This window comes from Hemibagrus wyckioides, linkage group LG05 (genome assembly GCF_019097595.1).
Source record: "Hemibagrus wyckioides isolate EC202008001 linkage group LG05, SWU_Hwy_1.0, whole genome shotgun sequence".
In the NCBI taxonomy this organism is placed as follows: domain Eukaryota; kingdom Metazoa; phylum Chordata; class Actinopteri; order Siluriformes; family Bagridae; genus Hemibagrus; species Hemibagrus wyckioides.
Genome location: NC_080714.1, coordinates 23,219,541 through 23,234,543, shown reverse-complemented (window position 1 = coordinate 23,234,543; position 15,003 = coordinate 23,219,541). Strand labels below are relative to the sequence as shown.

Here is a 15,003-nt window from a genome sequence, read left to right as displayed (position 1 = left end):
GCTGATTGGTGTACAAGTGTTCCTAGGTGGATGTTGATTGTATTGCTTGCCTTGTTTTTGTGACTCGATCTAACCAGTTTCAACCGGCTTGATCAGATTTTGTTGACCGGTGTGAGCCATTACGTTAGCCATCTGAATTAGGATGAATTAGTCATACACACACATACCTACACATACTGTATACACAGCCAGGGTTTGAGAACAAGGCTGGAAAATGGATCATAGGCTTGCTTCAGGGGAGACTGTCAGTATGAATCTTTTCCCAGCTTCCCTGCTCCGGTTGCCACATGATGGAAGAGCACACTGTTAATTCGTTAGCAGAGAGCGAATCGCGCGTTCACTTCTTTCCTGTACATTATATAAAAGAATGAACTTTGCAAAAGAGGTAAAATGGGCTAATATGGAAATTCCTCACCCACACAGCACATCCATCCCTTGGATTATTAGGCATACCTCTGCATTATTCAGCTTCTTAATGAATTCGGCTCTGGAAAGCCTACAGAAACGAACAGCAGCTGAAATATTCCACACGGATTGAACGTGAATTGGTTGTGCAATGAGCATGAATCGTTACATTCGGCTCAAGAGTGTTGCTTACCTTTCTCGTTCCGTGTAAGCGGAACATGACCTGCCACGTCGGCTGTGTGTTGGCAGCGTACGACAAAAAAAATCTGACCTTGATGTCTAAGCCCTGAAGGACAAGAAGCAGACATTTGTTATATTGGAGCTGCCTTGAGTGCTTTATAGCACTGAAATGAGTGCAGTTTTGTGGATCTCAATATAAGGACAGATTTCTCCCTTTGAGCATGGAGCATCGAGTGCAACTGAAAGTGTAAAGATGTTCGAGACTGTGACATTTTGCACCAGAGGCTTTTTTGTATCTTGTGTCAGGATTTGTTTTGTGCGAAGCTCTTTCTACATTTTGTGTGATATTAAACAGACATGATGCTTACAAATATATAATGATTACAGCACATATACTCACTTTATTACTGGTACAAAATGATCTAGTCAAAAAATCATGTGGCAGCAGCACAATGCTTAGGATCATGGTCTTCTATTGTTTGAGTTTTTGATTTAAATTATTGAATGTAATGTAAGTGAGTTTTGACAATTCTTTTTTTTTCTCAAATACAAATCTCATTCATCCATCCAGCCATTCATCCATCCATCCATTTATCTATTCATTTAGTCATCCATCTGTTCATTCATCTCTCTATTCATTTATTCATTCATCCATCTATCTTTTCATCTATCTGTCTGTCCATCCATCCATCCATCCATCCATCTATCATTCCTTCATTCATTCCTCCATTCATCCCTACATACATTCATCTAGCCATCCAACCATCCCTCCATCCATCCATCCATCCATCCATCCATCCATCATTCCATCCATTTAAACATTTATCCATTCATCTATCCATCCATCCATCCATCCATCCATCTATTTATCTATTTATTTAGTAATCCATCTGTTCATTCATCTCTCTATTCATTAATTCATTCATCCATCTATCCTTTCATCTATCTGTCCATCCATCCATCCATCATCCCTTCATTCATTCCTCCATTCATCCCTACATACATTCATCTAGCCATCCAACAATCCTTCCATCCATCTATCAATCCATCCATCCATCATTCCTTCCTCCTTTCCATCCATTTAAACATTCATCCATTCATCTATCCATCCATTCATCTCTCCATCCATCCATCCATCTATCCATTTATCTATCCATTTAGTCATCCATCTGTTTATTCATCTCTCTATTCATTAATTCATTCATCCATCTATCCTTTCATCCATCCATCCATCATTCCTACATTCATTCCTTCATTCATCCCTACATTCATTCATCTAGCCATCCATCCATCCATCCTTCCTTTCTTCCATCCATTTAAACATTCATCCATTCACTCATCTCTCCATCCATCCATCCATCCATCCATCTAACCATTTAGTCATCCATCAGTTTATTCATCTCTCTATTCATTAATTCATTCATCCATGTATCCTTTCATCTATCTGTCTATCCATCCATCCATCATTCATTCATTCATTCATTCATTCATTCATTCATTCATTCATCCAACCATTCATCAAATCATTCATTGTCAGATGGAATCACACAAAAGCCGTATATAGGAAGACTAGTAGTTTGTTAAGAAAATTGTACATTTCTGTGCATCTTTCCTATTTTCCTGTCTTTTATATGTAATATTGTTTTCATGAGCTCTTTAGATTCTTTAGATCCTTGAGTCCAGTGTAGCATTGGATTCCTGTTCTTGGCTGACAGGAGTGTGACGTGATGTGCTCTTCAGCTGTTGTAGTGCTTCAAGATTCAGTGTGTTGTATATTCTGAGATGCTTTTCCTCTCACCACGGTTCTAAAGAGTGTTTAGGTTAAGTACTATAACCATTCTGCCGACTCGAACCTGTCCAGCTATTCTGCTCTGGTGTCTCTCAGCGGCAAGGAATTCTTACCCACAGAACTGCTTTTTCACACCATTCTTTGTAAAGAATTCTGTTGTGAAAATTCCCAGGAGATCTGCCTTGTCTGAAATCCTCAAATCACCCCATCTGGCACCAACAACTATGCCACGGTCAAAGTCACTGAGATCATGTTGTTGTTTTTTTCCCACATTTTGATTTTTGATCTGAAGATTCATTGAAGTGGATGATAAAAGTGTCTTATGTATAACATGCTGTATATTGATCCAATAAACAGCATTGAGAGTTTTTTTTTTTTTTTTCATTCTTTCATATTCTCTGAAGACAAAAATCTGTATCATGGCCTTAAAGTCAACCTAAAATCAGCACTGAGCTTGTATGTCTGACATTGCTTTACTATAACACCATTTCATTGAATTAGAAAGTAAGGTTTGTAAGTTGTGAAGAAGAGATTTGACGAAGTGATTGATTTTCTTCAGCTCTTGTGCTATTTTGTAAGCCTGAAGCACTTATTATTTATTATTAGATGACTTTTAGCTCTTGTATATTTCAGTCAAACATAGCATATGAACATCTGCATCAAACCCCTTATATTGTGACCTCTAGAGCAAAAAAAATCAGATTATATATATTGAAATATAATAATACAGGTCTTTGGATGAGAAAGACATGAACCTTGTGTAGGTTTATCCATTATTCAAAAACAGAAACAATACTTTAAAAAGGTATTGTGGTTATTTATGCTTTTCTCAGTCCAGAAGAGAATTATGTTTAATAAATTCCCCTATATTTATCCCCCAGCTCCAAAAAAAATGAATTCATTAATCATCTATTTCGTTCATATTTAAAGCTCTTTGGCATTTTTCCCCATAGAATTAGATGTGCTTAAAGGCAGCAACAGAGTTCCAAAGTTTTTAGAACAGCAATATGTTTGTATTTATTGGAAATATTCCCTATGAGCATTCTAGACAGTCTATTTCAAAAGTATTGGAACAACAAGGCCAGTTCTATTGTTTTTGCTATACACTGAAGACATTTTCTCCCATTGACAGCTCTCTGGTCTCTGTTGGTTTAACCTTTTTTTAGCAAAAACTACAGCCTTCCTTCACAGATGATCCCAAGAGCTCAAACCAAGATATTTCTATTATTTGTATAAACAATCAATCGAACAGAACAGGGCACCAGCATGGAAACACATGTCAATCTTGTGTTCCATTATTTTTGATCAATTGAAATAAGGGTGGATTCAAACAAAGGTTTCCATGTTCCAAGTTGTTTAACACAGCTAAATGAAACCCTAATGTCCCTAATATGTATGTATATATATATATATATTAGCCATGTTATTCCAGAACTTTCAGAGATTTTTATTAGAACAAAGATAAATATTTTCTTCTGCTGTTTAAAGTTTAGTTCTTACAATTATATTGCCTCATTTTATGAAGGGTGCCAATAATTCTGGAGGGAAGTCTAAGTGAATTTTAACTATACTTTTTTTTTGTTTTTTCATTCATTCATTCATTCATTCATTCATCCATTCATTTATTCTTTCGATTGTTTCTTTGTTTATTCATTAATCCATCAATTCATTGTCAGAGGTAATCTGACAAAAGCCACCCATAGGAAGACTAGTAGAAATTAGTTTGCAAAACAATAAACATGCTATATTTATGTGCATCTTTCCCATCTGTTTTATGTAATATTGTTTTCATGGGTTGCTTCAGATCCTGGTTATTACACCAATTTTTACAATTGCTTATGTTAACATTGCATATCATATTAAGCTTGTTAGATGAGCTTATAATTGCTTGGTTATATCTAGATATTAGCGATTTTCGTTCATTTGAAATGTTACACAACCTCATTTCTCCCACATGGAGGAAGGATTTTATCTCACAATTCAGCACACCTAATGTAAGACCTAATGCACCATCAGAAGTTTTTTGCGTATTTTCCTTCTGGGTGTTTTATAGCTCTGCTGCAGGAAGAAGGGGCAGGTCCCAGTGCAGGGAAGAGACCGTTGTATGACAAAGGAGCACAGGACAAAGACCACACACACTCACACACCCATATCCAGCAGGCTAGGGGGCAGGGCCAGCTCACACTGTGCTCAACGTTCCTCAGCATACAGGAACAAACAGGAACAACGGAGAGAAAAAAAGAGACAGATAAGTGGTGATAGGAAGCAGGAGTGACAGAAAGAGAGGGTGATGGTGAGAGATCTCCTGCTTGGCGCAGCTTACAGCGTGATACAGGAAGAGAGGAAGTTGTGGCCCACTTAAAGGAGAGGGGCGGATCAGACTAGGACTCTCTCTCTCTCTCTCTCTCTCTCTCTCTGAGTGGGGGAAAATAAGGAGGCAGGACCAAGCACAGAGAAGGAGGGGTATGTATATGTGTGTGTGAGTGTGAGTGTGTGTGTGTGTGTTTGTGTGTGTGTGTGTGTGTGTGAGTGAGAGAGACAGAGAGACAGAGAGAAAGCCGCCTGCACGTGTTCTCCTCACCATCACCACCACCACCACCACCACCACCACTACCTCATCCTCATCCTTATCCCCAGCTCCACACAAGGATCCGTACAGAATGCCAGGTGAGTGTTTAGATCAGGACGGATTGCTCTGAATGTAGAACAGAGAGAAAGAAGGACATTTGTGTCAGTGTTAGGAAGAGAACCAGGAACAATAGGAGGCTGCTGGTTGGTTGACTGAAGGCCAGGCACGAGGAATGAATCGGGAGGCTATTGACGGTGCGGAGCATCCGCACACTCTCCTTTGTGTGTGAGCAGAGGTGGATGAGCGCATGCTGCGAGAGCGATGCAGATGAGAGGAGGACGTGCCATCTGTAATATCTCTGCACTGTGCTGAGGGTTAATTGGGAGGGGTGGTGGTGAAGCATAGCTGTACTTTACGACACCCCTCTGGAACTGGGTGGTGTCAGAAGCGCGTGCTGTTCGAGGTGTAGGAGCGAAGTGCCGTTAGAGATGTAGAATAAACCCATAGTCTTGTAGGTTTTCTAGAGGTAAATTGCTGTTACTGCTGCTTCTAGTGTTGCTTTTGTTGGTGTGTGTGTGTGTGTAAATGCATGTGCTTTGATATGTGATTGTCTGACAGCAGAAGCTTAATGTAAATGTTCACAGGAGAGCTTTGTAAAGGTCTAAAGGAGAACTGCAAAAAATAAAGACTCTTCGATCTGATTTGATGCCAAATGTGAATATTTTGATGCAGTTGGAAAAGAAATGGATGATTATGAGCACGTTGATGGTTTTGGTTTTTGATTTTTTTGACAGCACTGTTTAATAAGCACCATGTACACGTGATGTTATTTGAGGACAAATACAATGTTAGGAAAAATAAAATATTACCTCGAGCTTCTTTAATGTGTAGATCAGGGGAAAAAGCTTATATGTAGGAAAGTATAATATTGAATTTAGAAAATTGCGAACCACCTAAAGAAAAAGCTTAGGCGTGTAACTATTTATTAAAGCACTGTTTTAAAAAGGAGGAATGCTATAGAGAAACTAATTTGGTTCTCAGATGGACACTTTGACTGATGGTTCTATAATTGGCAATTTCTGTGTGGACAATCTTGTCAGAATTGTGGTATTATGTGGCAGGATCTTTGCAGACGGAAATGGTTGTTAAGTTGGTTGTAACACTAGCTAGCTAGCTGAATCAATGAAGAGATAGATAGATAGATAGATAGATAGATAGATAGATAGATAGATAGATAGATAGATAGATAGATAGATAGATAGCTTTTGTTGCTCTGATAAAAACATATACATTAAGACATTTTGTCCGATTTTCTCTATTGTGCTCATTTTCTGTTTTGATTATTGATCACAGATTACAGCCCAATTAAAGCTGCAGATTGGATTTTCTAAAAATTCTATCCAGATCTGTATTAAAAATCACATAACTTTGGAGGAAGACTGTAAAGCTAGAACTAGTTACAATCTAGAAAACTGTAATTGAACGTATTTCCATGCAGTCGATCTGGCTAATTTCAACCTTCTGTTTTGATTTTCTGGCCTGGAAATAAGCTCCGCCCTCATTTACAGCAGATCGGTTTCGATTTTTTATCGTTAAAAGGTCCTCGAGGAGGCATGTGAAGGTTCAACAGAAGGGGTGGAGTCATTTAGGTGGAAAAGGAATGGCATTCGGGTGTTTTCTACTCCATTCAACTCATTACTGAAATAAGTAATGACTACTTTAAATACAAACTTGATCAAATAACTGCTGATTTCAGCTCACCCATTTTCCCTAAATTCATCTTGAGTATTTTTTCCTCTGTTTATTAAAAAGAAATTTCCCAGTTGTTGGTTGAGTGCGATTGAAAAGTAGACACAGGCTGGCTGTGTAAAAACATGTGGCTGTGTGTTTGCAGTTGTATAAAGAATCAGGTTCAGATGATCCGTCTGGTTCAGCTTGTTTCTGGCAGGTTTGGGATGAGGACTGGCTTTGGACTGGCAGGCAGGATAGTAAGCCTGTCTGGCCTTTACGGCTCTCACTGTTGTGCCAAGAAGAATAAATTGGGTGGAAAAGAGTCATAGTGAGTGAGAGTCAAAAAAGTGCCGAGCACAGCTATGAGATTTCTTTTTACTCAGTGCTGAACACTGAATATATCGCCTCGGAGATGTGATGTGGTTTCTTTTATATCACCACTTGGCCATTTCAGCTTCATAAACAAATGGCCTGGAAGCATGTGAACTCCAAAACTCAGAGTGAGGTCTTGCTTCATCAAACACTTGGCCGAGGTTTGTAGAGATATGGCATTGCATTTTAATGGGCTCCCTGTTGACAGAGCTGCTTTTGGTGTCGCTTCTGTTTGAGGTTTGAGTGCTTTTTTTTTTCAATTAGAGAGGTCTTTTCCAACCAAGAGCTAGAACCAGAGAACTAGAAATTAGGGTTCTGTTTGTGATTATAGATGCGTTCCATACCCATTTGTGACATTTACGTCTAAGCTGGCTGATACAGAATAATAGAAATGTTGTGTACTGAAGAGGCTTCTTAAATATTGAATTCTTCTCTTTCTGGCCCAGTGTTTGGCCACAGCATTACCCGAATGAGCTGCTTTAGGAAAGAGGCTTGTCAGTTTAAGGGCTGACCCTGTCAATAGCTCGCAGGATTACGTAAGTTGAGTAATAAACTCAGCTGTGTGGCCTCACTAGCTTCAGAATAATGTGTCTTTATTACTGTGATGTTTGGCTCACTATTAAATAAAAAGAAAGTTCAAAATGCATCGTTTCTATTGATTGAATATTCATGCACGAAAACCTGATTATTTATGCATTCGGGTCTTTTTTTTTTCCGAATATCTTTAAGCATTGAATTCGAGCTACATTTGACTTTTTCAGTGCCAAAGCTGTCTCTCCTTGTTGAACGTTCCTCCTTTTGCCTGCGCTGCTGATTTCCTGACATGCAGGCTTTGCATGGCAGTCATTTCCGATTTTAAGCAGAGGTCTCAAGGGAGGCGCTCACTTCCTGTCAGTGAGTGTGGGAACTATTTGGATGTGGAGTACACAGTGCCCTGTTAGACACAGAGCCTCGGACACACGCTCAGTCATGTGAGTTTAATTAGACGCCAAACAGGTCTGCGTCTCGCCACTCTTTCTCTAACACCCCTCACTGACGTCTCTTTTGTTCTGTACAACAGTTGCAGATTGTGTTGTTGTGTTAATTCTGCAATGGATGTTTTGCCATTGTTTGATGTTGTGTGTTTCTATAGATGAACTAAACCCTACTGTTAGATCATTTGATTCGAACCCACGTGCCTCAGTTCATGCAAATCCTCTTTCTTTTTGCTCAACACACACACACACACACAGAGGCAGGAATCTGAACCAGAAATGACTGGTGCATGTAGCAGTTTTCACTCTCAACCAAATTGCCATGTTTTGAAAATAGAAATGCTTGAGGGGGGAAGAAAAATTGCCCTCGATGGGTGTGTTCATGGCACACAGTATGTTCCCTTGGGTGCACAGAAGCAGGGCTGTACTGAATTCTAACTGGTCTACCAAGTGTTTGAGCTCTGCTCTCGAACCTCATCATCGTATAACACAGGGCAGAAAATCAGGGATCGTTGCGCTATGTATTGAACCGATCCTTCAGTAGTCGGTTCGTGTTTCAGTGGGATCATGGCCTATCGCTATGTTAAGCAGTAAGTACTGGAAATGTGCTGCTACTTCATGCTCTGTTTGTCTCTGTATACAGCTGCAGTTTCTGCAAAATATGTGGCTCTGGTTAAGAAATGTTTCTGTTGATGCTAATCACCGTCTTTTAATAAGAATGTAAGCATGCATGCAGGTTAAAATATAAACTATAGCCCATAAAGAAATGATTTAAGGTCTGAGCAGATTGAATAAAACAGCCCCAGCAGTGTTTGAGTCTGTGTAGATTTTTTGTGCATGGGATTAGTATTTGTATTTTGCACTACAAGAAATGCTTCCTGCTTCTTTGCAGCTGTAGTGATGCCACCAATGAGTAGATCTTTAACGATGCCATTAAGTCGGATTGTAAAATAATTCATGACTCATGTCGAGCTCACTTTTATTGGATCGCACAGCGTGCACGTCTCTCAGTCAGGTTCAGATGTCCTTTCCTTGTTCTGTCTATAGCTGCAAATGCATTGGATTAAGGTGGCAATAAAAGTTAAAATATAAATAAATAAAAAATCACACATTAACAAATCAAAAACGCAACCGCAAATTCAGAAAAGACATCAACACGATCTCATAAAATGATGCCGACTGGATATATAAATAATCACATTTTTACGTCTTGTTTAAGGCAGAGTTGCATTTCTTTTACTTTTTAGAGTCAGGAATATTATTTTCTTCGAAATCATTTTTTCTTCTTCCTTAAGGCAGTCTACGCATATGCATTTTAATGGCCTGCAACATTTACGGAAAACCTAAATGAAAACGAAATAAATATGAATTAAAGTATCGGATAGAGTCTTCAAGGCTCAGATAGACAATTGCAAATTAAAAAAAGGTCGAAAAAAAAAAGCTAAATAAAAAAACGTGACAGAAAATTCGGAAACAAGGCCAGGTATGCCAAAGGACATGACTGCAAATCCGGAAAGGTGACAGTTAAGCAAAACAACAACAACAAACAAACAAACACAAAAAAACAAATCGAAAATCACAAACAAAAACCTGAAAAAAAATATATATAAAAAGTTGAAAATTGCAAGAACAAAACCTGCAGCTGCTTGCATTTTTTCAGGCATTTCTTTGGTTTTGCTTTTGTATTTTTGCTTTTTACCGCCATGTTTTTATTTATTTATTTATTTTTGTTTGTTTTGTTGTTGTTGTTACCTCATGCTTTTTGGTTTTGCTATTGTATTTTTGCTTTTGTCTGTCAGATATATATTTTTTTATTTTTTGTTATATTGTCGTATTTTTTTAAAATTATTTTGCCGTTGTATTTCTCGCCTTCACCGTCATTCTTGCGTGTTTATGTGAATTTGCCGTTGTATCTTTGCTTTAGCTCTCTCCTATTTGGCTGTGCTGTTTCTTTCTTTTCCCTGCCGCATTTTCAGATTTGCTCTTGTGCACTCGATGTGTATTTTTTCACTTACAGGCCACTACAGTGAATGTACTTCTGTACAGTACAGTAAATCACAGCTGAATGGCTGTGAGTCATAACCGATAAGTCAAAGCTCTCCTACTGGATGAGCGTATCTCAGCAGGAAGGGAGGTTTTAGGGGGATTACGTTATCTGGGTTGGTCCTGGCCTTGATGTGCCATGATCTCAGCGTGCTGAAGTGTGTGTCATATTCACGACACTCCTGCAGGTCAGACTGCTTCTGTTTAATGTTGGACTGCTGACTCAACTGCCTCACCTCCTCACTAAACAATTAAACGAGCACTAGATTCACACAGCTTATTTTTCCAAAGGTTAAAAAAGTTTGCGACTCTTTCAATAACTCCTAGCTACTAGTATGTGCTCTTATAGCATTCTTAGTCACACAGTCTATTATCTAGTTCTAGTGCATAACTTCTATTACTTTTTTTGGATATAAGTGTCTGTTACATGCTATAAATGTTTCTGAGTGCTTATATGTGATTGATTGACTGACTGATAGGGACCTTTGTTTTATCTGTACTATACTGATAATTGGCATGAAGCTATTTTACATTAGCATTGAGTCAGCAGGTATTCCTGCTTTAGAGGACAAATGAATGTCTGAGATTGTGTGTGATTTCCCAAGGGGATCGGCGAGATCACTGGAGAAAGTCGTTATTTTTTAATATCAGCTGTATGTCATGAGTTGTTTGTCACTCTCTCAATTGCACCGAAGCAATGGGAAATGGGGTTATATCGAGTCAGCGTTATGTATTACTATGAAACGATGATGAGTTGTGCTCAGGCCATCAGCGGTATAATGTTGCAGTCTGTCTGGAGGGTTTGATAGAAAGTGCTTTTATTGCCTTCGATCAGTGCTGAGGTTGAAGTTGGCATGGGTTTTTTTTTTTTTTTGCGAGCTTTCTATAGCCATCTGAACTGTTTTGATGATGGAGCAAGAACGTGAAATTGGCGTATTAAGTCGAATATGAGCACAGTTGATTGAGTTTTCCTATTTTTTTCTTTATGCTGTTCCTTGGAAAGCTTTAATCTGGGGGACAATTTTTGATGTCTCACAGTCAGATCACACATTAAACTCAGTTCAATGGCTTTATTTAGAGATTTGTCTATTTAATTCCTATTGCTGTCTGAAAGCTTATACTAGCTATTTTAATCCTGATCTCTCGTTGTATTATGTGAGAACCAGAGGAAAGCTCATAGTTATCCTCACGGATGTCAGCACTAATTCTACCTGAGGCCGTTTTTCCTCATGTCAGATATCTTTAATTCATAGCTAGGATGGAGTCAGTGTGCACAAAGCCAGCTCTCAGCAGGTGCTTAATTGCCATGGTTTACTCTCCACATTGATTGGGACATGAGGTATTGAACAGCTTCTCTGTTTTCAGGCCGGGAGATCGGTAAAGCGGTCATAGATTAGTATCGGGAGTCTAAGTAAATAAGTAACAAGTAACAAGCACGTGTTCTGGTTAGTTCTATTGCACCAGCATATGCGAAATTAAATACGCTCTCCTCATACGCTTCTGTAGTGTAAAATCTCATTTTCTCTGTAAAAGTAATTATCTTCTATTTCCTGTGTATCCCAGGGGTGTTTTTACTTCATACACTGAAAAGAGCAAATGTAGGTTTTACCTCCACAACCCAGTTGTTTTGTGAAAGATCATGACAGTTTTCTGAATATGTCTAGTAAATAAAAACCTTGGATTATAAACCTCGGCAACTGCAAAAATGTCTCATTTATCTGGAAGAAATGGTCGAAAGAAATGAAGCATACACTTTTTTTTTTTTTGATACACCAACCATATATGTCACATTGCCGTTATTTGTTACTGACTTGCTCAGGGGTTGTTGTTTGTTACTCCTATATACTCCATTTATCAATTGAAAAGGACACCATAGATTCTCTAACCACATTTTATTTGGGCCACTACCATGTCAGGGTCACTGGTGCACTGGAAATGATCCATTGTCTCAATAATATCTGGTCCGTTTTCACTGATGAATGAAGGAGAGGATGGACCTGAGCACCACAATCAGAAATCGTAGACCTACTGTACAAAATGCTGTCCACTTTATTAGGAACATGCATGCAGTTATCTAATCAGCTAACCATGTGGTAGCAGTGCAAGGCAAATGATCGACAGCTTTAGTTAATATTCACATTGAATATTCACAATATTCACCTCAGAATGAAGAAAAATGGAACTCTCCTTGAGGTTGATACCAGATGAGCTAGTTTGATTGGTTGATCTCTTATGATTTTCACACACAACAGGCTGTAGAGTTTTCAATTTATACATAATAATAAAAAAAAACACATTGTGTGAGGATGTAGTTGCAGCTTAGTGGTAAAGTTGTTGGACTACTGATCAGAAGCTTGTGAGTTTGAATCCCAGGTTCACCAAACTGCCATTGCTGGGCCCCTGATTGAGGCCCTTAACCTTAAAAATGTAAGTCACTCTGGATAAGAGCATCTGCCAAAGGCAGTGACAGTTCTGTTCTGTGGGTGAAAATACCTTGCTGATAAGAGAGGTCAAAGGAAATTGGCCAGATTGGTTTGAGCTGCCAGGAAGGACACAGTAACTTAAATAATTACTGTTTACAACTGTGGTGAGCAGAAAAACATCAGAGCAAGCACAAAACATCAAACTTTGAGGTGAATGGGCTACAACAACAAAAGACCAGTCCTGTCTGCCAAGAACATGAATCTGAGGCTATCATGGGCACGGACTCGAAACTGGACAGTTGAAAAAATCTGGTCATCTCTTTCCTTTCTTTTGTCTGACTGGAGTGGAAACTGATTGTACTTCTGCTGTTGTAGTCCATCCACCTCAGTGTTTGATGTGTTGTCCATTCTGACATGCTCACCACAGTTGTAAAGAGTACTTATTTGAGTTATTATAGACTTCCTGTCAGCTCAAACCAGTCAGGTCATTCTCCTCTGATCTCTCTCATCAACTACCTGTTTCATCCTGCAGACCTTCTGCCCACACGATACTTGCAGCATTTTGTTACATAGCTCATAATTTTCCTTCATTCTGACGTTTGATGTGAAGCTTAACGGAAGCTATTGACCTGCCTCTGCATGGTTTAATGCATTGTGCCGCTGTCACGATTGGCTGATTAGATAACTGGGTCATGCACTTGAAAAGGACCTCAATGATTCTTACTAGCTACATTCATATGCTTTCACTAGCATCAGTGTTTTTTTATTACCAAATAACAGGAGGTTCTGTTTGTATCGTCTCTTCTCTGCTCATCAGATCCCATCTGATGCCGAGGCTGAAAGAGTCGAGGTCTCACGAGTCGTTGCTCAGTCCCAGCAGTGCAGTGGAAGCTCTGGATCTCAGTATGGAGGAGGAAGTACTCATCAAGCCCGTACACAGCAGCATCCTGGGACAGGACTTCTGTTTCGAGGTCAGTCCACTGAGCTCTGATCTTACACCTCACATTATTAAATATTTTATCTAATGGTGTATCAGCGATGTGAGAGCGCAATCAGCTCACAGATCACACAACGAATGCCATGTACTGAATGTTGCAGTGTATGGTAGGGAAATTATTTGCATGTCCTCTGGTGTATAATAGCACAAGGTAACGTGGCATAAAAAGGCCATCACAGGTATGTCCGTGGGTGGCATTTGCATTCATGCCAACTTTGAGTCTGTTCATTGTGCCATAAACAAATGGTGTGGAAGAATGCTGGGAGACTGATTTGCTCTTTATGTAGCGTGGATAGTCTTGTGTACAGGATGACCTTTAATATTAGCTTCCACTTAATGTCTTACTAAAGAGAATAGTAAAGAAATAAAAATCCAGTCTGGTTCAGTGATGTGGGGGAAGGAAATCTTTAGCATTTGAATAAAAATAATCAACTAAGTCCATAGCATACTATACATACACTCAATATCCCCCCCCCAAAAAAAACATTTACTCAAAATTCATGTATAATGGAAACAGTTCTTTAATTCCATCAGGAAACATTTCCACGATGCATCTATCTAGCACCAGTTCATTTAAATCTACGAAATGTCCACCCTTTAAACTTTAAGTTATTTGATTTAATCACTGGAGTCCACATATTTGTGGTATCCATGACCTGTGAGAACTACTGTTCAACAGCTAGCTAACTTAAATAACCACTCTTTACCAATGTGCTGAGCAAAAAAGCATCTCAGCATGAACAATACATTGACCCTTAAGATGGATGAGCTACAACAGCAGAAGACCACATTGGTTTCCACTCCTGTCTGCCAGGAACAGGAATCTGAGGCTATCATGGGCACAGGCTCAAAACTGGACAGTTGGAGATTAAAAAAAAAAAAAATGGTTCTTTTCCAGCCTTTAAGTGCCCAGTTTCTGTAAATCTGTGCCTGTGATAGCCTTAGATTCCTTTGTGTTCCTGAGCTGTTTGATTCTGTCAGAAAACATTTCAACTATGCAACTATCTATCTAGCACGATGCTAATGAGCTTAGACATCGTGAGCATCGTGATCCTAGTGAGCTTAGACATCGCAGTTGTTTTCTGTATTTTGAACACTAGAGTTCGCAAGCATGTGTGGAATCCATCTATCATCAGAACCTCGTGTTTAATATGCAATATATATATCCTGGTTCTAAAAACAATTGTTTCCTGACCGCACCTACCACTGCCACTACAAGTATTTATTTGATTCTATTTAGCATCAGTATTCAGCTAGTCCCTCTATCCCTAGAACTGTATGTGAAATCATACAACGTTTGGTTTAGAAGCAGGGGTCTGAAGCCTAGTTCCCCTTTGTGAAGCTAAGAACCCTTAACTATCCAAAAGAAAAAGCCTTGAGGAACCCTTGGTCTATATTGAGTGTATATTCCTGTCTTGCCCCAGTGTTTCCGAGACTCTGGGCCTATTGCTACCATAACAAGGATAAAGCAGTTAGTGAAGATGAACAAATTAACAGAGTGTCTCCCAGAAAATCAGAAA

At 39.0% G+C, this 15,003-nt stretch overlaps 1 protein-coding gene across 8 annotated transcripts in view; it reads left to right on the top strand.

Moving 5' to 3' along the window:
- Nucleotides 1-15,003, top strand: part of dab2ipa (DAB2 interacting protein a) — a 119,754-nt gene that overhangs the window by 76,626 nt on the left and 28,125 nt on the right. For 5 of the 8 annotated variants that reach the window (XM_058389815.1, XM_058389816.1, XM_058389817.1 and 2 more), the window contains one exon: nt 13,304-13,457. In XM_058389815.1, the coding sequence (XP_058245798.1) occupies nt 13,304-13,457 (154 nt within the window). Of the gene's footprint in view, nt 1-4,418; nt 4,838-4,865; nt 5,042-8,481; nt 8,611-13,303; nt 13,458-15,003 lie in introns of those variants that run through there. The other 3 variants (XM_058389821.1, XM_058389819.1, XM_058389818.1) reach the window with 3 other exon arrangements.